Genomic DNA, 24,166 nt, shown 5'->3' with positions numbered 1-24,166 from the left:
AAAAGCGATGAAAAATTTGACGTATTAAACCATACTATGACCAAAAATTTTGAACGAATGACAAAACAGATGACAGAATTAAATAACACCACTCAACAGCTCAGCCAGCTATTTGAGACATTGTCCGACCGAGTCACTAAACAGGAAGAAACTTTGGTTACATTCACACATGAAACAAAAAACAATATCACCCGATGTGAGAATCAGTTAACTCAAATAGTTAATGTGCAGCAGGAAGTGAACACCCGTGTGGAAGAGTTAGCTCAGGCCCACACTTCAGCTAGCTCCACCCAAGAAAAGCTGACTGAAGAAGTGGGAAATATTCCAACAGCTCACAATGGTAGTTCTTGAACAAACCCACCTCAAAGAAAAGATAGAAAAATTAGAAGACCGAGCGGACTTCGCGTCACTAAATGACGACACCAACATGGCCGAGAGAATTGTACATGAATGTAAATTATGTGACGACTATCTGGACAAAAAACTTGAAACAATTACAAAAGACATACTTTCAAAAACAAAGACACATGTTAAAGACGAGACAAAACACATAGAAGACAAAGCGACAAAATTACGAGACAATGTTGTGCCGTGTTTGGCGATTGGTGCAAATGCATCATCAGGGAACGACAAAATAGCTAAAACCATGGCTAATGACACAGACAGAACACCTATTGTGGAATCACCTATTGTTGTTGTTGTTGTGGTCTTCAGTCCTGAGACTGGTTTGATGCACCTCTCCATGCTACTCTATCCTGTGCAAGCTTCTTCATCTCCCAGTACCTACTGCAACCTACATCCTTCTGAATCTGCTTAGTGTATTCATCTCTTGGTCTCCCTCTACGATTTTTACCCTCCACGCTGCCCTCCAATACTAAATTGGTGATCCCTTGATGCCTCAGAACATGTCCTACCAACCGATCCCTTCTTCTGGTCAAGTTGTGCCACAAACTTCTCTTCTCCCCAATCCTATTCAATACTTCCTCATTAGTTATGTGATCTACCCATCTAATCTTCAGCATTCTTCTGTAGCACCACATTTCGAAAGCTTCTATTCTCTTCTTGTCCAAACTATTTATCGTCCATGTTTCACTTCCATACATGGCTACACTCCATACGAATACTTTCAGAAATGACTTCCTGACACTTAAATCTATACTGGATGTTAACAAATTTCTCTTCTTCAGAAACGCTTTCCTTGCCATTGCCAGCCTACATTTTATATCCTCTCTACTTCGACCATCATCAGTTATTTTGCTCCCCAAATAGCAAAACTCCTTTACTACTTTAAGTGCCTCATTTCCTAATCTAATTCCCTCAGCATCACCCGACTTAATTAGACTACATTCCATTATCCTTGTTTTGCTTTTGTTGATGTTCATCTTATATCCTCCTTTCAAGACACTGTCCATTCCATTCAACTGCTCTGTCCTTTGCTGTCTCGGACAGAATTACAATGTCATCGGCGAACCTCAAAGTTTTTATTTCTTCTCCATGAATTTTAATACCTACTCCGAATTTTTCTTTTGTTTCCTTTACTGCTTGCTCAATATACAGATTGAACAACATCGGGGAGAGGCTACAACCCTGTCTTACTCCCTTCCCAACCACTGCTTCCCTTTCATGTCCCTCGACTCTTATAACTGCCATCTGGTTTCTGTACAAATTGTAAATAGCCTTTCGCTCCCTGTATTTTACCCCTGCCACCTTTAGAATTTGAAAGAGAGTATTCCAGTCAACATTGTCAAAAGCTTTCTCTAAGTCTACAAATGCTAGAAACGTAGGTTTGCCTTTCCTTAATCTTTCTTCTAAGATAAGTCGTAAGGTCAGTATTGCCTCACGTGTTCCAGTGTTTCTACGGAATCCAAACTGATCTTCCCCGAGGTTGGCTTCTACTAGTTTTTCCATTCGTCTGTAAAGAATTCGTGTTAGTATTTTGCAGCTGTGACTTATTAAGCTGATAGTTCGGTAATTTTCACATCTGTCAACACCTGCTTTCTTTGGGATTGGAATTATTATATTCTTCTTGAAGTCTGAGAGTATTTCGCCTGTTTCATACATCTTGCTCACCAGATGGTAGAGTTTTGTCAGGACTGGCTCTCCCACGGCCGTCAGTAGTTCCAATGGAATATTGTCTACTCCGGGGGCCTTGTTTCGACTCAGGTCTTTCAGTGCTCTGTCAAACTCTTCACGCAGTATCATATCTCCCATTTCATCTTCACCTACATCCTCTTCCATTTCCATAATATTGTCCTCAAGTACATCGCCCTTGTATAGACCCTCTATATACTCCTTCCACCTTTCTGCTTTCCCTTCTTTGCTTAGAACTGGATTTCCATCTGAGCTCTTGATATTCATACAAGTCGTTCTCTTATCTCCAAAGGTCTCTTTAATTTTCCTGTAGGCGGTATCTATCTTACCCCTAGTGAGATAGGCCTCTACATCCTTACATTTGTCCTCTAGCCATCCCTGCTTAGCCATTTTGCACTTCCTGTCGATCTCATTTTTGAGACGTTTGTATTCCTTTTTGCCTGTTTCACTTACTGCATTTTTATATTTTCTCCTTTCGTCAATTAAATTCAATATTTCTTCTGTTACCCAAGGATTTCTACTAGCCCTTGTCTTTTTACCTACTTGATCCTCTGCTGCCTTCACTACTTCATCCCTCAAAGCTACCCATTCTTCTTCTACTGTATTTCTTTCCCCCATTCCTGTCAATTGCTCCCTTATGCTCTCCCTGAATCTCTGTACAACCTCTGGTTCTTTTAGTTTATCCAGGTCCCATCTCCTTAAATTCCCACCTTTTTGCAGTTTCTTCAGTTTTAATCTACAGGTCATAACCAATAGATTGTGGTCAGTCCACATCTGCCCCTGGAAATGTCTTACAATTTAAAACCTGGTTCCTAAATCTCTGTCTTACCATTATATAATCTATCTGATACCTTTTAGTATCTCCAGGGTTCTTCCATGTATACAACCTTCTTTCATGATTCTTAAACCAAGTGTTAGTTATGATTATGTTGTGCTCTGTGCAAAATTCGACCAGGCGGCTTCCTCTTTCATTTCTGTCCCCCAATCCATATTCACCTACTATGTTTCCTTCTCTCCCTTTTCCTACACTCGAATTCCAGTCACCCATGACTATTAAATTTTCGTCTCCCTTCACAATCTGAATAATTTCTTTTATTTCATCATACATTTCTTCAATTTCTTCGTCATCTGCAGAGCTAGTTGGCATATAAACTTGTACTACTGTAGTAGGCGTGGGCTTCGTATCTATCTTGGCCACAATAATGCGTTCACTATGCTGTTTGTAGTAGCTTACCCGCATTCCTATTTTCCTATTCATTATTAAACCTACTCCTGCATTACCCCTATTTGATTTTGTGTTTATAACCCTGTAGTCACCTGACCAGAAGTCTTGTTCCTCCTGCCACTGAACTTCACTAATTCCCACTATATCTAACTTCAACCTATCCATTTCCCTTTTTAAATTTTCTAACCTACCTGCCCGATTAAGGGATCTGACATTCCACGCTCCGATCCGTAGAACGCCAGTTTTCTTTCTCCTGATAACGACATCCTCTTGAGTAGTCCCCGCCCGGAGATCCGAATGGGGGACTATTTTACCTCCGGAATATTTTACCCAAGAGGACGCCATCATCATGTAATCATACAGTAAAGCTGCATGCCCGCGGGAAAAATTACGGCTATTACAAGTCAAAATTACAATGTGCTGCTTTCTTTTCCACCAAACGAGCAATATTACGGTATGACACCTAGAGTAGCAAGTGACACAAACCACGTCAATAGTGCTATACCAACTGGCAAGGCCGATGACACGTTTGTAAGACATGGGTATTTCCAGACATTTTCCAGTGAGGACAAGCACAAAGTCCACCCTATTGTGTTTATTAGATCATTTGACGGTGTTTTTCCATGTAGTGGGTCAGAAGTCGATAAAATCAGATACGTCACCAATCTCATGAGAGGACGAGCAGCTAAGTGGGGTGCCGCTATGAAGCGGCAGTGCCTTACGTTTGAAAAGTTCGAACAAGCCTTCTTGGACGAATTCTGGTCCGAGAATGAGCAACAGAGTCTAAGGAGAGAAGTGTGCAACCCCGAGGCCTATGACCCTAAAAAAGAGACATTAAGACAATACTTTGAGAGGTACCTAGACAAGACACTGTACTGGACCAAACCAGCCGACTTGCCAGTGATAATTGACGCTTTAAAGAACCACTTACCCTTTCCATACTGAGACAGATTAATAGGAGTACCAGAGAATGATGTCAAGACTTTCTTAAACTTCTTAGATCAAATGGACGTAGTTTACAGAGGTGATTCACGCCATTCAAATTTTACTCATGTTAGTAACCAAAATCAGCACCCACCCCAAAGGAACCGTAGTGACGGTGGTTGGTGGAACCATCCCTCTGCACCGCGACACGGTACAATGCCTGCGTGCGAAACATATTCAAATGGAAACGTGTATGACGGTAGGAACAACCGCAGAAATTCGTGGAATAATAATAACAACAATAATTATCACCCATATCAAAATGGTAACTACATGCAAAATGAAAATCACAGACAGTACAACAACAACCGCAATGGGAGACGTGAGAATAACCGGTACAACCCGGGCTACTTTGACAAGAACATGCCATATAACAGACATAATTACCACCGAAACAACAACAATCCCAACAATCAATGACAGAATATGTGGAACACACAAAATTCACACATGACAAATCATAACCCTCCACGGAATCCGCCGCCGTTCCCCAGTACAGTTATGCACTCCCCGCCACGAAGTAGCAATAACAATTGCGGCGCGCCATCAGCTGACGCGTGGGCGCCAACCGGCCGGAATGTAAACATAGTGGAGCTGGTCAATGAACCCGGCCAAACACAGCAGACGACGGGAAAACAGTCGACGACCGAGCTAAGCGCTGGTGCTTCGGTCGTGAGGTGTTGTAAGAGCGCAACGGCTGAGACAGTTTGTTTCCTCAGGTACGACGACAAAAATGACAGAAGAACAGGAATTAACAAACCTATCAAGTTGATGACCTCGTTCTTTTGCGTTCACATCCCAAGTCTACAAAATTAAAACAACTGAACATAAAATGGCCTTTACAAATGTCTGCTTGTGTCTGTGTATGTGCGGATGGATATGTGTGTGTGTGCGCGCGCGCGCGCGCGCGCGCGTGTGTATACCTGTCCTTTTTTCCCCCTAAGGTAAGTCTTTCCGCTCCCGGGACTGGAATGACTCCTTACCCTCTCCCTTCTTTTGTTTGGTAAGTCTCATCATCTTTGTTTTTAGATATATTTTTCCCACGTGGAATGTTTCCCTCTCTCTCTCTCTCTCTCTCTCTCTCTCTCTCTCTCTCTCTCTCTACCTATCTATCTATCTATCTATATAATTATAATAGAGGGAAACATTCCACGTAGGAAAAATATATCTAAAAACAAAGATGATGTGACTTACCAAATGAAAGTGCTGGCAGGTCGACAGACACACAAACAAACACAAACATACACACAAAATTCAAGCTTTCGCAACAAACTGTTGCCTCATCAGGAAAGAGGGAAGGAGAGGGAAAGACGAAAGGATGTGGGTTTTAAGGGAGAGGGTAAGGAGTCATTCCAATCCCGGGAGTGGAAAGACTTACCTTAGGGGGAAAAAAGGACGGGTATACACTCGCGCACACACACACCTATCCATCCACACATATACAGACACAAGCAGACATATTTGGAGACAAAGAGTTTGGGCAGAGATGTCAGTCGAGGCAGGAGTGCAGGGGCAAAGATGTTGTTGAATGACAGGTGAGGTATGAGTGGCGGCAACTTGAAATTAGCGGAGATTGAGGCCTGGTGGAAGGTTTGGAGAGGGTGATTTTGATGAAGAGGAGGTCCGTCCTCCGTCACAGTGGGACTCACCTCCTCTTCCTCAAAATCACCCTCTCCAAACCTTCCAGGAATTTCTGACTTCCAGCCTTGCATCTCAATCCTTCTTAAAAAAACCTTAATCCTACTCCCAACATCACCACTGCTGAAGCCCAGGCTATCCGTGATCTGAAGGCTGACCGATCCATCGTCATTCTTCCGGCGGACAAGGGTTCCACAACCGTGGTACTTGACCGTCGGGAGTATGTGGCTGAGGGACTGCGTCAGCTTTCAGACAACACCACCTACAAAGTTTGCCAAGGTAACCCCATTCCCGATGTCCAGGTAGAGCTTCAAGGAATCCTCAGAACCTTAGGCCCCCTGCAAAACCTTTCACCTGACTCCATCAACCTCCTGACCCCACCGACACCACGCACCCCTACCTTCTACCTTCTTCCTAAAATCCACAAACCCAATCATCCCGGCCGCCCCATTGTAGCTGGTTACCAAGCCCCCACAGAACGCATCTCTGCCTACGTAGATCAACACCTTCAACCCATTACATGCAGTCTCCCATCCTTCATCAAAGACACCAAACACTTTCTCGAACGCCTGAAATCCTTACCCAATCTGTTACCCCCGGAAACCATCCTTGTAACCATTGATGCCACTTCCTTATACACAAATATTCCACACGTCCAGGGCCTCGCTGCGATGGAGCACTTCCTTTCACGCCGATCACCTGCCACCCTACCTAAAACCTCTTTCCTCATCACCTTAGCCAGCTTCATCCTGACCCACAACTTCTTCACTTTTGAAGGCCAGACATACCAACAATTAAAGGGAACAGCCATGGGTACCAGGATGGCCCCCTCGTACGCCAACCTATTCATGGGTCGCTTAGAGGAAGCCTTCTGTAGTGGAAATTGGTTTAACTTTTGCTAAAAAACGCCACAAGGACCACCCCAACAATAGCTTTTCCGAATCACGAAGTCCGATAGTTTTTCTGTAATATGAAGTCCAATTTGATTTTCATTCTTTCCCTTTTTCACGGTCATTTACGATTTTAAAACCCCCTTTTTATTCACCATTTCTTACATTTTCAACCTTTTTTTCTTTTCTTTTCTTCCCTTTTTCTTTTTTATTAACCACTACAATCTTATGTCAGTTCCTCACTTTGTGGATATTCTTCCCGATTATGTTCCACTCCTTTGTTGGATACTTTACTTTCTTATAGCTGACTCTTCCATTATTGTTCATTAGCAGGTATAGATGGGCAGTGGTTTGTTCTCACAGCATGCTAGTTTCTGCCCCAAGGTAGTTACTTTCCAGTAGAAACAGCCTGATGTGGTTCACTTTGTGATGTATTTCTCCCAAATTTATTGGGACTTAGGTATTGCCTGGCTTACATATCTTCACAGCTCCACTCAGTGTACTGTACGAGTATTTGTGACACATCTGCACGATTCTCTGTAACTAAATTGCCTTGCATTTTGTTGGACGTGTGGTAATCACAGAGATCCCTTTAAGATGTCAGGGTCGTAACATTCACTCCCAACTTGCAGAATCACCCCCCCACACACATCAGCCAATTGCAGCCCTTACTTTCCTAGATTATGTTTTGCAACACAGGAAGTCCAACATCCCACATTTTTGAGAGTATTTTGGTGTTGACAAAGTCTACCCTCTGTACCAAATACTGTAGTCTGCCTTTGTTGTGTTGCTAACAGTCTCTCGTCTTGGCCGGAAGTTGCTTACAGTTGTCCGCTTTTGTTTTTAGAGAGCAGCTGGCTCACCATTATTCCTAGCAGTTTGATGTTCTCATATACTTGGAATGGACTGTTTTTGTCTGTTTTGAAGCCTCTCCTGACTGGCATTGGGCTAGTTTATCTGCAGTTTAGTTTATAGTCAGATGTTTCATGTTCATGAACGCTACTATTGAGTTCCTCTAAGTCCTTCTCCAATCATACAATGACATCCTTGTTGTAGTAACACGGTTCACGTTTTCCGTCACACTTCAGAGTAAACCGAGAACTGTCTCATAGGCATGCCCAATGTGAACTCACTGGGCACAGCCCATGCTGCCTGAGTTGTTGTTGTTGTTGTTCCGCTGGCAGAGGTCGCGGCCGAATTCTCACATGCCCTCTGGTGGACGGGACTCTATTTGTGGCAACTACCGTCTGTGATGCGCCGTGCCGATGTGCACCTCCCGCGATCTTTCTGGTGGCTACTGCACTCCTCCTCCTTTGGGCGGTGAAGCCACTGTGATCCACTGCGTCGGAAGGTGGAGCGTCGTGCAGGAGTGATGACCTCCACGTCCATTGGAAGGCTGGAGTCGAGGGGATCTGCCAACCCTCGAGCCGGAACCTTAGAATACGGCTGGAAGTGACCGACACGAAGAGGCCCCCGTCGTCCCACCACCAGAACCCGGGACAGAACGGGAGACAGGCCGTCGAATTCTGGATCCCGGTCCACCCCGGGAGGGGCAAGACCCAATGGCGGGGACGATGGGGAAGGGACGACCACAGGTGAACCGGCCGGCTCTCGCTGGGGCATCGCGAACGATGGCGATGCCGGTGCTGGAGCTACTGGAGGCAGCCAAGGCTGAGAGCCATCACAGTGCGGCGGAATCACAGGGGGGAGGGGTGGTAGCGTCCCCTGAGAAACCAACACAGGTGTCGGCAATGGGGAAGCCGGTGCCCGAGGGGTCGGAGAGTGGGTGCCCAAACGTGGACGCAGCTGATTTTGGTGACGACGTACCTCCCGGTCCCCCGTCTGCAAGGTATAGATCCGGCAGCCATTTCGGCGCAGGACCACCGCCGGTATCCAACGTGGATTGCGTCCAAACCCACATGCCCAGACCGACATACCCGGTGGAAAGCCGGGTACTCCGTTTTGCAAAGACTGGCGAGGACCGGGCCGAAGGAGGTGCAGCAGAGTACTAGGTTGGTGCCCGTGGAGGAGCTCTGCGGGGCTGCATTCTCCCATAGGTGTGGTCCGGTATGCCGTCAGGAAAAACGTCAACACCTCCTCCGCAGGAAATTCGTGCACATACTTTTTCATCTGTGTCTTAAATGTGCACACCATGCGCTCGGCTTCCCCATTCGATTTTGGATGAAAGGGGGGAGAGCAAACGTGACGAATACCGAAGCGCCTACAAAAATCCTGGAAGGTCTGCGACATAAACTGAGGTCCATTGTCCGAGACCAGGGTGACTGGCAGACCTTCCACAGAAAAGATTTTTGCTAGTGCCTGAATTGCAACTTCTGAAGTGGTTGAGGAGCAGTCAACCACATTTGGGAATCGGGAATAAGCATCAATGACAATGGGCCAAAAGCCATTGAGAAACGGGCCTGCAAAATCGATGTGAACACGTTCCCATGCCTGGGTTGCAGGCGGCCATGAAGAGAACGCTGACCTGGGAGATGCCTGTTGGCTCGTGCACTGGGAACAGGTGGCCACCAAGTGCTCAATTTCTCTATCAATACTGGGCCAGTACACATGTCTGCAAGCCAAGGTTTTAGTACAGGAAACACCCCAGTGCGCCTCATGTAATAACGTGAGGACTTCCCTTCGCAAACTTGCAGGAACAACCACGCGAGGAGCTGTATCATCGGTAGCCAGAAGGAGAACTCCTTCCAGCACAGAGAGGCAGTCTCGTAGAACAAAATAATTACGAAGAGGGTCAGAGGCCCAGCCTGGAGGTCGGGATGACCACCCCTGCTGAATGAGGCGAAGTACTTGCCAGAGAACCAGGTCAGCTGCCGTTTCCCTGGCGACTCTAGAACTAGTGATCGGGTAGCCATCAACCGCTTGGCAGGACGCCACATCCAAATGAAAACACATAATCTCTTTTCGATCGAACTTAGGATCCGGGCCCACCAGAAGACGGGAAAGAGCATCTGCGTTGGCATGCTGTCCGGTAGGGCGAAAATGAATGTCATAATGGTACTTAGAGAGGAACAAGGCCCAGCGCTGTAGTCTGCGGGCCACCCTATCCGGAATCTGACAGGCGGGGCCAAATAACGATATTAACGGCTTATGGTCAGTGATTAACTGAAACTTCATGCCATATAAGAAAGGGTGAAACTTGGTAACAGCGTAGAAAATGGCCAAAGCCTCTTTTTCCACCTGGGAGTAATGGGCCCGTGCAGGACTAAGAGTTTTAGACGCAAATGCCAGTGGCTGCTCGGAACCATCTGCATTGCGATGGGCCAGGACCGCCCCCACCCCATACTGCGAAGCATCTGTAGCTAGGACCAACGGCTTATGGGGGTCAAAAGTAGCCAAACATGGCGCTGACGTGAGGAGGCCTTTCAATGAGGTGAACGCTCGCTCGCATGCAGGCGACCAATCAAAAGAAACACCCTTGAACAGAAGGCAGTACAGAGGGCGGGCGATTGTGGAAGCCCTGGGAATGAACTGGTGGTAATAGGCAATCTTGCCTAAAAAAGATTGTAACTCCTTCAGCAAAGCGGGCGGCGGAAGGTCGACGATAACTTGGACCAAACTTCCTAGCGGCTGGACGCCGTGCCGAGAGATTGTGTAGCCCACATACTGGATGGACGGTTGGAAGAAGGCTGACTTAAGCAGGTTGCAACGCAAGCCCACAGACCTGAATTTGAGAAAGAGGGTGCGAAGGTTGTGCAAGTGATCCTTCATGCTGCGGCCCGTGACAATTATGTCGTCCAGGTAATTAATACAATGAGGGATTGTCGACGTGACGTGCTCAAGATAACGCTGGAATATCGCCGGGGCACTGGATATCCCGAAGGCCAACCGCTGGTATTGGTAAAGGCCAAACGGGGTGTTGACAACCGCCAGCCGTTTGGAGTCCTCATCAAGAGGTATCTGATGATAAGCCTCCGAAAGATTGATTTTCGAAAAATATTGGCCTCCCGCTATGGCGGAGAACAATTCATCAGCACGAGGCAAAGGATAGGTGTCCACCACCAATTGGGAATTGATAGTGGCCTCGAAATCGCCACAAAGATGTAATTTTCCCGAGGGTTTCCTGACAATAACGAGGGGCGAAGCCCACTCACTAGAAGAAATGGGAAGAACGACCCCTAGGGCTGTCAGCCGGTCGAGCTCTTCTTTTACCTGAGGGCGGAGAGCCAAGGGGATCTGCCTCGCGTGTAGAAAACGCGGGCGAGCTGATGCCTTCAACGTTAAGTGAGCTTCAAAGTCTGAAACATGCCCCAGGCCCTCCTCAAAGATATCCGGAAAGTCAGAGATCAAAGATTCTAATGATTGATAGGGAACGTCTTCGGAGACCAACTGTATGCTGTCAGCGATAGAAAACCCAAAATCTTGAAAGGCATCCAAGCCAAAAAGGTTAGCGGAGCTCGCATCACGGACAACAATGAATGTAATAGGCCGAGTGACTGATTTGTAAGTCACATAGGTAGTGAATTGACCCAGTAGGGGAATGAACTGTTTATCATAACCACGTAGACGCCGGTAAACTGGCGCCAACGGGGGCGACCCAAGGTCGGAGTAAGTTTGTGCATTCCACAAAGAAACAACTGCCGCGCCCGCATCTACTTGCAGTTGTAATCGGCGCGACCAAACAGACACCTCAATAAAGAGTTTGTGGGCCGATGCGTAGGGAGCCTGGCCCGATGAAACTTCCTGAATGTCAACGTCCATGTCTTCTGTAACTGCTTCCTTCGATTCTTTCGAGGCTGAGCGGCAAACTTTAGCAATGTGTCCTTTTTTATTACATTTGCGGCAAACAGCCCAACGCTGGGGTCACTCCGACTGATCGTGATGTATATAGCACGATGCACAGGACGGTAACATGGGCCGGCGCCCGGAACTCTGTTTACGCGCCGTGCGGGAGCGGCCGTAACAGCCGGATTGTACGGCTCGCACGTCGTCCACCCCGGACGCAGTGGATGCGGCCACATCGCCCTGAACTGCCGCAATGTCGCACCACGCTTCCAACTGTTGACCGGTGGCGTGAGAGACTTCATACGATTGAGCACTGGACAGGACTTCCTCGAGGGGAGGGTCTTCTAACTGCAGGGCCCGTTGCCGGACCTCCCTATCAGGGGTCGAACGAACAATGACGTCGCGCACCATAACGTGGGCATATGACTCTCGCGACTGCTCCATGACAAAATGACACTTGCGACTAAGACTGATGGGGCTGCTTCTTGCATTGATAGAACTCGACCTTAGCCGCCACAACATGCATGCGGCGGCGGTAATATGAAGACAGTAATGAACACAATGCGTTAAAAGACAAGGACGAGGGTTCCTGCAACGGCGCAAGCTGCCGCAAAACTTGATACAGGGAGGGAGATATCCAAGACAAGAAAAGAGCACGATATACCTCCACATCGGCAACATGAAACGCCTGGAAATGCTGCCGAAGGCGATGTTCATACGCGTCCCAATCCTCCGCCGTCTCGTCATACGGGGGAAAGGGAGGAGGGAATGGCGCTGGAGCAGACGGCGTGGAGAGCAACGCCAGAAGCACTTATTTCATGGTAGCCATGAGCTCCGTCTGCTGCTCAACCAAAACCCGCACTAAATCCTCCATGCCGCGGATAAGCTGCGAAACCGGAACGACGACGCAACACGCGAAAGAACGACCCTACTCATCGCCAATTGTGTAGTAACATGGTTTACGTTTTCCGTCGCACTTCAAAGTAGACCGGGAACTGTCTCATAGGCATGCCCGATGTGAACTCACTGGGCACGGCCCGTGCTGCCTGAGTAGTTGTTGTTCCGCTGGCAGAGGTCGCGGCCGAATTCTCGCGTGCCCTCTGGTGGACGGGACTCTATTTGCGGCAACTACCGTCCGTGACGCGCCGTGCAGATGTGCGCCTCCCGCGAACTTTCTGGTGGCTACTGCACTTGTCACCTGCATACGCTTGAAGTTCACAATTCATCATTCCGACTAGTGGCTCAAATGTTAAGTGCCACACCACTAAGATTTACAGGCCTGGGGTCAAACGAAGATCACAATGCCCATAAATTGTATGTGTTGTTACATTTAACTGAGGCCAAAACACTGCAACATTACTGTAATGGGTTTGGTCAGTGTTAAATGTTTTACAGATGTTTAGTAACAAAATGCATCCATAGATGGCAAAGCAGTATTCTTTAAATCATCATCATTTGTGTTAAAATTTATCTTTGTGTTCTCAGTATTCCTCATATTGCTGCTTTATTTGTAATCATGATTCATTGAGGTTTATCATCAGATGCAAAACTTGCAGATGTGATAAACAATAACAACACTCTGGATAATGTAGAGTATGATTCATATGATTCTGAATACAGTGGTGTGCCTGAAGGTATGTATTTACTAATTTGCAACAGTGTATGACTGCTCACAATTGTGTAACATACACATTTCTGCTGAATGAGCTTTTCTGTAAGTGATGCACATAGTGTCCTTTTAGTGAATGAGATCGATGACAGCCCGTCTGCAGGTGCAGATGAGAATGATGAAGGTATTGGGTCAAATCCAATGGCTGTGCCATATTTGAAAGACAGTAACTGGACTGTATTTGGCATTTACTGACCTCTGCCTGTGAACAATACACCCAGGCAGATATTAGTCAATACTGATGACTCTACTTCTATACTGGATTGCAGTGAAGTCTTCCTTACTTACAGTGGCATAAATGAATTTAAAACACTGACAAATTTGTATGCATCACAGACAATCCAGATGGAAAGAAGCGGAAATAACCTGAAGCATCATTCAGTTTAGTTCCTGGAAACCAGTAACTACAAGTGAGACAATGCATTTCTTGGGTGTTCTTTCCCATATGTGCATTTCAAGAAAGGACAGAGATTTTGGATCACTGGAGAACAGGATAAAAAGAATGTGTGCACATTGTCTACAAGGCATCAGGTCATATTTGGTATACCAACTAAGGAAAATGGGAGTGTGGTATTGAAATTACTTCAAGTACTGACTTACAATATGAATAAAATTGGAGAGGATATTGGAGACCAGCACTTTCAGTCTAATCCATTCCAGCACAGAACTATGAAATGGTGGTGAAAATTATATTTCCCTCTGCTGCTGATAGGGGCATCAAATGCGTTTTGGTTGTAGAATGCAGTGTACAACAAGAAACTCATTCAACAGAATTTATAACAATGCTTGCAGCTCAGCTTGCTGCAGATAATACACTTTAAGCCGTACAAAGTAGTGAAGAAACAACAGGCTTGCTACCAGAGACACATTTTGCATCACATACCTGCAACTACTAAGAAATATGCTGCTCATGTGTGTCATGTGTGCAGTTACAGACACAAGAAAGAGAGTGGCAGGGCTTCTTGTAGAGAGACTTGCTACCAGTGTGAACAGTGTGGTGGTGCAATGCTTGGAATCTTGTTTTAAAATTTTCTACACTGAAAAATCTGTGTGAAATTTATATGAAATGATTGTAGACAAACAGTAAGATATAACATAATACCATAAAATTAGTTAAAAATAAAAGTTAGATTTTCTTCTTTGTATGACTTTTCTAAATTCTTAAAAACACCTAAGTGATTTTTATAACTTTAACTCAAAGCCGTGCTTTCCAATGCAGTTTCTTTCATACAGAATTAAAGCAGAAAATTGCAGCTTTAAAATGGTGCAAAATATGCCACATTCCAGTCAGCAGCTTTGATGCATTGATTTTTTAAATATTGTTAAAACTGCCTGGTTTCTATGGACAGGTACATAAATTAGACCTGGTACTGAGAATGATAACAGAGAGGCAGCATGGATGTCAGGTGAATTGGCCATTCATGATAATCTTAACAACTGGTGCGATCATACATATTTTTAATCATTTGAATAAAGTTTCCACCAAATCTGAAATGGTTCAGTAGTTTGAACAAGTAGTGGTGAGAAATCTGGTCAAAGGCTTTATCTTGGCCTGATGCTAAAACTGCTGCATTTGGTCATGACAGTGCACCAAAAGATATGATCTCTCTCTAGTCAGCTAGACTTACGAGAGTGTTCATGTTGATACTGCTACAGTCTGCTGTTCTGTATGACTATCTCTCTGACATTTTTTATTCTAGCCCCTACACAAGTTTGTAACAAGCGTTCAAGAGGGAGTAACTGCATTCCAATCTTCATATGATACATAGAATATGCCTTCCCCTCCCCAAGGAGGATCATTCTCCTTGTAATCAGTCAAAATACACTAACAAATTTGCTCACACTTAAGCCCATTACAATAATTTTGGTATGTCAAACCAGGCACAATATATAATTCTGAGGCACTCAATGAATATGTGCAGTGATTTGAGAAGAAAAAATTTCTTCGGAGCACTGTACTGTCCTACACATTATTCATTAACTTTTCTTGCAAATTTAACAAAAATAACCCGCAAGATAAAAACACGTGGTACCTAACAACATTACTTTCAGAAATCTCATTTAACAATTCTCTAGCCTGGAAAAATAAAAAGTAAAAACACATATATTCCTTGTATGTAACTACTCACGGGCAGTAGGTTTCCGGTAAACTTCAAACGCCCCATGTTTTCTTGGCATCTGCATTTCTGCAGTCTCCTCTTCCTCCTGCCCAAATCTGCCAAAATCCGCAAATCCAGTTTGATCTGACACTAGTGACAGCACATCGCCTTCACTATGCTGCCCAATCAGCTTTTTGTTTGGTGATGTCTATAATCACAAAATGAAATCATTTTAAAATGTGCAAATCAAAGAGTTATTTGTTTTAGTAAATAAGCTACCTACATAGCCACTTGACATAAGCTCTTCCACTTCCAAGTTTTCATTGTAGTGCCATTAGCTAATCAATGAACCACAGGATACTATTTAATATTATAATGTACACAAAACAAGTTATCTTTATAGCTGTTCATTTATTTTCTCCTAACAATTCATAGATACACGAATAAACAGCACTGAACAATACTCCTGTTTTCCAAGTATTGGTTTTTTTAGCTGTTACTGCTAAATTTGCACATCTTGTCATTGTCATTTTATTTGGTGTGCTAGAACAAGGTTGTGACAGCACTAACAATTAAAGAAAAATCTTAAAAATTGAGATAAAATATCATCTAAATAAATTTAGTCATTTAGTTAATGTATGCTTTCAAGAAGGGAGATTATGGTTTAATATACAATTGATTAAGAGGTCATTACAGACAGAGCATGTAATCATAGGCTCAAAACTGAAGACGGATGGAGAAGTACATCAACCATGTCCTTACAAAGAAAGCACCTCAGCAATCTCTCTCAAAGATTTATGGAAATCACAACATAAATCTGGATGGTCAGATGTGGATTTGAGCTGATGTCCTCCTGTACACAACTCTAATGTCTTACCACTACACCATCTCGTTTGGTGCTTTCAAGACATGATTCCATGTCACAGCAAGCAATCCCCTTCCATATTTACTGAAAGCTTAAATACTGTGTATGTGATGTATAAAAATAAGCCATTCCAACTTTCATCCAAATGTATTAAACTGTCTTGAGGAAAGCGAATAGACTGGACATTGTGTAAACTGCAAATCATTGTGATTTAGTCATTAAGTTAAAAATGTGACTAAGTCCTACACAAGTACATTAACTGAACTTAAAGCACAGTTGCTAACTAACATGAACTCAAAGCCTTCTAGTCTATATGATTGTTCAAATATGCATAAGCAAAGTGTACCAATCCAACAAGTTGCATCTTCTATATAAGCTCCAGCCTACAGGCTGGCCAGCAAATTATGAACTTTAAGTAAGAACAGTACAAAACTGAAACCAAAAGATGGTACCTTAAACTCAATGGTCTTTAGGAATAAAATTAAATGATTAGTCATCGCATCATGCTACACCACGAAGTAGGTTCCTTTGATGTTTGTAGTTTTTCCCTAACACACCAATGTATGAATGTATACAGTGTCATTTCATACTTAACACATTTTATCAATTCTAGTAACATTCTCTGAGTAACAACGATACATGCTAAGATAATATTGGTAGAGTAAGAAGCAGTAGTAGAATGTTTGCGTTCTACATTAAAATTTATGCACAAAATCTATGCTGGACTCAGCCTCAAGAGCAATTTTGAGAATTCATACAGTGACTCCCCATCACCAAAAAATGCAATTCCTCTGTCACTTCTGAACCGCATCTCACTACTAGTCTACTTTAAATTCATTAAAGACTAAAACACAGGCAAGTAAGAACTGGTATTACCATTCCAATTCACACAGCCACAATGAAAATACACACGAGGGCTTCATGCAGGCGGCTGATGCAAGCTTTAGCTGCAGTGAATGCACAGACTCTGATAAATCAGTACGGTGCCACCATAGCTTGAACTTGGGCACCTCACTGAATATGATATGAAAATTATACTACAGGAGCCACAGATACAGAGAAGTAATTTATTTGGTTACAAGCAGAGAATGGGGAATCCCCTGATTTAAGTGACTTTGACAAAGGTGAGGTTGTTATGGGAGAATGAACCCAAAACCGATAAAAATTGCCATAAGGTTGTCATCAGGTTATGCTTTGTGGGGAAAGTGTGGTAATATGAGATTCTGTAGTATATAGCAGTGCATATAACTGGGAAAGTTACAGATACTTCAGCGTGCACAATTCACAACAGATTGCTAGAAATATGAGTCTGAAGCGGATATCCTGTATTCATGGCACGGTTCACGAAATGGGAGTGTCAGTAACAACAATTAATACAGGGTTACCACTGCTGGATCATGGAACAAATGAAATGAATTCCCCCATCATATGACTCAAATTAACATTTACATCCTGTTAATAATTTTGCCTGATTATACAACCTATCAGAAGATCCCCTACTCAACACATGCACCACAGTAAATACACAGTGAGGTGGTGGCAGAAATAAGCTATGAGTCACCTTCACTTGGGTCCCCTGGAAAACTATGAAGGTTGGAAAATGTCCTCTGACAGCTAAAGCCAACACTAAAATTATTGCTGATCACTTGTATTCTTATTGGCTGATGCACTCTGCACCACACATAGCATCTTACAGGATGACAATTATCTATTTATGTGAGGCCTGAGTCAAGATACAGTCACATAAGAAGAATGATGACACTTTCTAATTGAGGCACTGTATAATTCATCTGGCACCAGTTCAGGTTGCTATTATTATTTTGGATGTGGGGCACTGAACAACACGATCAGCAGCACTCTTATGAAGAATCAGCAAGCCATTCTCATGGGTGGGAGGTGTGAAGCCTCCCTGCTGTTTACACTACTGGCCATTAAAATTGCTACAAATGAAGTGCTACAGACACGAAATTTAACTGAAAGGAAGAAGATGCTGTGATATGCAAATTATTAGCTTTTCAGAGCATTCACACAAGGTTGGCGCCGGTGGCAACACCTACAACGTGCTGACATGAGGGAAGTTTCCAAACAATTTCTCATACACAAACAGCAGTTGACCAGCGTTGCCTGGTGAAACGTTGTTGTGATGCCTCGTGTAAGGAGGAGAAATGCATACCATCACGTTTCCGACTTTGATAAAGGTTGGATTGCGGTTTATCATATCGCGACATTGCTGCTCACGTTGGTCAAGATCCAATGACTGTTAGCAGAATATGGCATCGGTGGGTTCAGGAGGGTAATATGGAACGCCGTGCTGGATCACAACAGCCTCGTATCAGTGGCAGCTGAGATGACAGGCATCTTATCCGCATGGCTGTAACAGATCGTGCAGACACATCTCGATCCCTGAGACAACAGATGGGGGCATTTGCAAAACGACAACCATCTGCACGAACAGTTCAATGACGTTTTCAGCAGCATGGACTATCAGCTCGGAGACCATGGCTGCGGTTACCCTTGACGCTGCATCACAGACAGAAGTGCCTGCGATGGTGTACTCAACAACAAACCTGGGTGCATGAATGGCAAAACGTCATTTTTTCAGATGAATCCAGGTTCTGCTTACAGCATCATGATGGTCGCATCCATGTTTGGTGACATCGCAGTGAACGCACATTGGAAGCATGTCCTCGTCATCGCCATACTGGCGTATGACCCGGAGTGATGGTATGGGGTGCCACTGGTTACACATATCAGTCACCTCTTGTTCGCGTTGCCGGCATTTTGAACAGTGGACGTTACATTTCAGATGTTACGACCCGTGGCTCTACCCTTCATTTAATCCCTGCGAAACCCTACATTTCAGCAGGATAATGCACGATCGCATGTTGCAGGTCCTGTACGGGCCTTTCTGGATACAGAAAATGTTCAACTGCTGCCCTGGCCAGCATATTCTCCAGATCTCTCACCAATTGAAAACGTCTGGTAAATGGTGGCCGAACAACTGGCTCATCACAATATGCCAGTCACTATTCTTGATGAACTGTGGTATCGTGTTTAAGCTGCATGGGCAGCTGTACCTGTACACACTATCCAAGCTCTGTTTGACTCAATGCCCAGGCATATCAAGGCCATTATTACGCCCAGAGGTGGTCGCTCTGGGTACTGATTTCTCAGGATCAATGCACCCAAATTGCATGAAAATGTAATCACGTCAGTTCTAATATAATATATTTGTCCAATGAATACCCATTTATCATCTGCATTTCGTCTTGGTGTAGCAACTTTAATGGCCAGTAGTGTATAATAGTATTAAAGCCCACCTCCCCTTCTCAGCACTTCGTGGATGAGACCCAATGGTCAACAAAATTTTGAAAGCTGTGAAACACTGATGTCAGTATTGGTGAGGAAGGTGAGCAAATCTACAATCAAACTGAAGGTGGCCCTGATGCCAATATGTAAAACATATGGTACCAAAATATGCTGAGCCGAAAGTGGCAGGGTTGTGGATCATCTTGCTGGAGGAAAAGTGGAAGTGAATTGATTAATGGAAGTTGTGAATTCCATCCACACTTTCCTCTTCTGTTGTTCTATCATTCGCCTCACTAGTGCTCTCGCAGACTTGAAGGGATGGAGATTTATGTAGTTGGACGATGTTTGAATTCTGCAATGCGGTGCGCCCGGCTTTGACTAGCGAGCAACAGTCTTCATGCCACTAAGGGACAGTCCATCATCTGAGATAGTTACTAGACTGGGGAATGGAATTTGCAGCAACTCATTGGATCACACTGATGACATGGTCCACCATCTCCTGGACACATTCCTGTTGTTCCAAGACGCCCTGCTGACTATCACATCAAGTTTGCCCTTTTAACAGACAATCTTTATCATCTGTCAAACACCATCGAAACCAAGAGGTGGATCCACACCAGAAAGTAGTCACTGGAATGTAATCTGTGACCACTTCCCTCTGAATTAAGTCTGCAATAGCCAGGGAGCAAAAACAAAGGTCAATGGCTAAAGATGACTCTGTAGCTGTAGTAAAGCGTGTCAGGTTAGAGTTCAAAAGGCAGATACACTCTAAATAGACAAGCAGCTTGATAATTCAAAGCCTGGAACACATGGTAACAAAGCAAACTCTGTACACTGAAGTCCCCCACTACGACGAATGTGTAGGGGAGTGCTTGGAAGAACTACGTCAGTGCATTCAGATCCAACAGATTGTGAGCTGGAAATACAAACAACACACTGTGATCTTAAGTGGTGTGAGAACTTGCACTGCAACTGTCTGTATGGCCACAGAGGCATGAAAGGAATGGCATCTGTCATTGACGTAAACAGTCACCCCATTCTTAGTCCTGTCTACAGTACAATCATCCTTCCTGTAGGAATGGTAGTCCTTTTAACTCAGGTGTATCAGTGGCTTTAAAACGGGGTTTTTGGAAGCAGCTGAAGAATGGTCTCTCCTGGTCTAGGAGCTGTAGTTTGTAGTTCTTCCAAATGTGAGTGGTATCCATTTAAATTCCACTGCAACGCAGAAGTTTCTATGGGTACCACTGATTAGCAATGGTTGCCCTTGTCATCCTTCCTTGGTGGTGGTGATCTATTCAAGAGGTCAGGGGGAACATTAGAGAGTGCCCAGCTCTCTGGTTCACCAAGCGAGGTGGCGCAGTTGTTAGCAAACTGGACTCGCATTCGGGAGGACGACGGTTTAACTCCACATCCGGCCTTCCTGATTTAGGTTTTCCGTGATTTCCCTAAATCGCTTCAGGCAAATGTTCCTTTAAAAGGGGACAGCTGACTTCCTCCCCAATCCTTTCCTAATCCAATGGGACCAATGACCTTGCTGTTTGGTCCTCTCCCCCGAATCAACCAACCAACCAGCTGTCTGGTTCCTACACGCAGACCACCACCACCACCACCACCACCACCACCACCATCTCCTGCTGCCTGGTCTGAACTAGTAAACAAAATCATTTCCATCTTTTTCAAGATCTTCCAATACTTCTTTTCCCGTCTGACTCTTAGTTTAGGATCTTCTAGGGCGTTCAGTAACAGGACATTCTCGTAAGGTGTTGTCTCCAGTCTTCATGAAATTTTTCATTCATTTTTAAAATATTTCACTCTGTTTCAATATTCTCATCTTGTGCAGCCCTTTTGTCTCTCTGAAACCACATCTCTGGTGTTTGATTTTTGTTTTTTTGTTTTTTTAACCCAGCTTTTGCTTCCATAGAATGACACAAGAGCCGCCATCACTTTATAGAATTTCATAATGGTCCGTTTTTGTACTTTATGTCCCAATGTGCTGCTAATGGTACCACATACAGCCGGGGGTTTATGTATTTTACTTTCAATATCAGAGTCAAAATCAAAACCTATAATACAACCTAACTATGAGATTTGAGATACTTGCCCTAAAACTGAATTCTACAAAACAATTTTTGGTCTGATGTATTTTCCCCTGAATGCTGTTATTTTTATTTTTTTACTAAAAAATTTAAGTTGTATTTACTGCATATTTCCTCCAAGTGGTATATGGATGTCTGGGGGTCATATTCATTCTTTTGAACAATAATGATATCATCCGCAAACAGAATTTGAGTATTCCTCATTTGTTATCTTAATTACTTTGTTCACTTTAAATTTTCATTTATGAAGAATGAATTCAATGTAAATATTAAAAAGGGAAGGTGATAGACCAAACCTTTATTTTATATCTTGGTTAATAATTATTTCTTCTAATTGTTTCCTACCCGTGTTCATTGCAATGCATGGATTGCTGTAAGGACTTTTCGCTACCTCTATTAGGTGATAAGGATATCCACAGGCAGACATGATCTTACATATAAGTTAACAAGACTTACAAGGCCAAAAGCCTTCTCAGGGTCAATAAAGGTCATATGGGTTTCTATATTAAGTTCTCTGTGCTTATCGACAATGTTTTTAATTACAAACATACTGTTTGTGCATGAATGATAAGATCTAGGCTCATTTTGTTATCCAGAAATAACAGCTTCTGTGATATTCTTCATGAAGCTATTGATTATCTTTGACAATAGTTTGTAGTGTGTTTAGAAGACTGATGCCATGATAGTTTTTACAGTCATTACATTTGCTTTTCTTGAATTGGGAGATTACCAAGGGTCGAGATCTTGCAGTTCATCCAACATTCATTTATTAATTGTATAAGTCTTTACCTAGGGATAGCCCTCCATATTTAATTAGTCCTGCATTTATTTGATCTACTCCAGTAGATTTTTTGTTCTTCATACACATATAAACACACATATTTTGCATAGGATTCTTCATTCTATAAGTAATTAGTAAGTAATCAACCACAGACCTTATCCTCATGCACTCTGTTAACTTGTGAATGTCTTTCTTTCTGTAAAATGTTACTCACCATAAAGATGACACAACAGAAACATGTCGAATGGGAGAAACAATCTGGAGTGGGGTAGTGAAAGGGGGTTGGTGATAGCAGGGCAGATGGGGTGGGGGTTGGAGGAAGAGGAACTGGTGTTGCCTGTGAAGCATGAAAGGACTAGAGGTAGCAGGACAGGGCTGCCAGGTACTTCAGGAGGCTGGGGGGACAGGGGAGGGGGGGGGGGGTCATGGGAGGGGGTGGCAGTGAGCATGAAGTGGAAAGAAGACGAACAGAGAGAGAGCACACAATGAAGTTGAGGGGGGGAGGAAGGAGGATGGGTGAACTGTGATAAGGCAAAAGGACAGAGGAAGCAGAAACAGTTACGGAGGATGTGGAGACAATAGGTTACTGTAGACTGAGGTCTGAATGTGTTTCCCTTTCTGAAGAAGGCTATGGCTGAAAGCTTATATGTAACAGGCTTTTCATCAGGCCTATCTGCATCTCAATGTGTCACCTTTACAGTGAGTAGCAATCTATCCTTTCATAATATTGCTGATATTCCAACCTGGACTTTCCATTATTTATTTCCGTAAAATGTGTTAGTAAAAAATTTATTAAAAAGAGGTAAACTGGCCTAGTTCCAATTAATTATTATTAAAAATCTTTTCTCCAAATAGTCCAACTACCGTATTTACTCGAATCTAAGCCGCACTTTTTTTCCGGTTTTTGTAATCCAAAAAACCGCCTGTGGCTTAGAATCGAGTGCAAAGTAAGCGGAAGTTCTGAAAAATGTTGGTAGGTGCCACCACAACTAACTTCTGCTGTCGAATATATGTAGCGCTACACGGGCATGCTTTGCAGGCACAAAGATAAATACTGGCACCAAAACCTCTGCGTCAGTAAAAAAAAAAAAAAAAAAAAAAAAAAAAAAAAAAAAAAAAAAAAAAGTGGAAGTAAATACAAATTCCGTATTGTTCATCTTCGAAAGTAGCAGCATTTCAATGTACTACGAAAATTCAACTGGCAACACTGTTTGGGATGTTTGTCAATATGGCCAACTCTATGTTCTGAATTTTTTCCTACCTGTAAGAAGAGATGGTTTGCTAATAGGGACATTGATGAATTGTGAATCACATACAGTATTCTCTTCACCATAAGAATAATACGAATATAAACATTTTGCCATGTATTCTTTCGTGTTTGCTGCTATCTCATTTAAATCCTGTCTGCCTAATAAACTACGAAACTAGAGTGAGACAACAGCAAATGCGGAAGAATATACATATCATGTCATATTTATATTCGTATTATTCTTATGCCTAATAGTGATACAGTCAGAAATGAAGCACGGCAATTGACTAGATTTTTAAATCTAAGATGACTAATTTCTGTGCAGAATGTAACATACTAGAGAAGCTGCACAGATTTTCAAACAGAGAAAAATTTTCGCTAAACTCTCGTTCAGAACATCTTCTATCACACGCAGTCTATTATTTGGTTCTTGTTGATCATTATCAAAGAAAGCATCAGTGTAAGTAACAACAAATAGCAGTCTCTTGCTATTGTTTCGCTAATGAGACGATTCCTCTCTCTCTCTC

The 24,166-nt window shown here is 43.5% G+C and overlaps 1 protein-coding gene across 2 annotated transcripts in view; it reads right to left on the bottom strand.

Annotated features, from left to right (window-relative positions):
* LOC126457339 (ralBP1-associated Eps domain-containing protein 2) overlaps positions 1 to 24,166 on the bottom strand; it is a 138,671-nt gene that overhangs the window by 35,626 nt on the left and 78,879 nt on the right. For both annotated transcript variants that reach the window (XM_050093552.1, XM_050093553.1), the window contains one exon: positions 15,370 to 15,547. In XM_050093552.1, coding sequence (XP_049949509.1) covers positions 15,370 to 15,547 — 178 coding nt within the window. The remainder of the gene's footprint in view (positions 1 to 15,369; positions 15,548 to 24,166) is intronic.

This window comes from Schistocerca serialis, chromosome 2 (assembly GCF_023864345.2).
Source record: "Schistocerca serialis cubense isolate TAMUIC-IGC-003099 chromosome 2, iqSchSeri2.2, whole genome shotgun sequence".
Taxonomy (NCBI): domain Eukaryota; kingdom Metazoa; phylum Arthropoda; class Insecta; order Orthoptera; family Acrididae; genus Schistocerca; species Schistocerca serialis.
The sequence above is the reverse complement of the archived record's forward strand: the minus strand, read 5'-3'. Positions and strand labels throughout refer to the sequence as shown.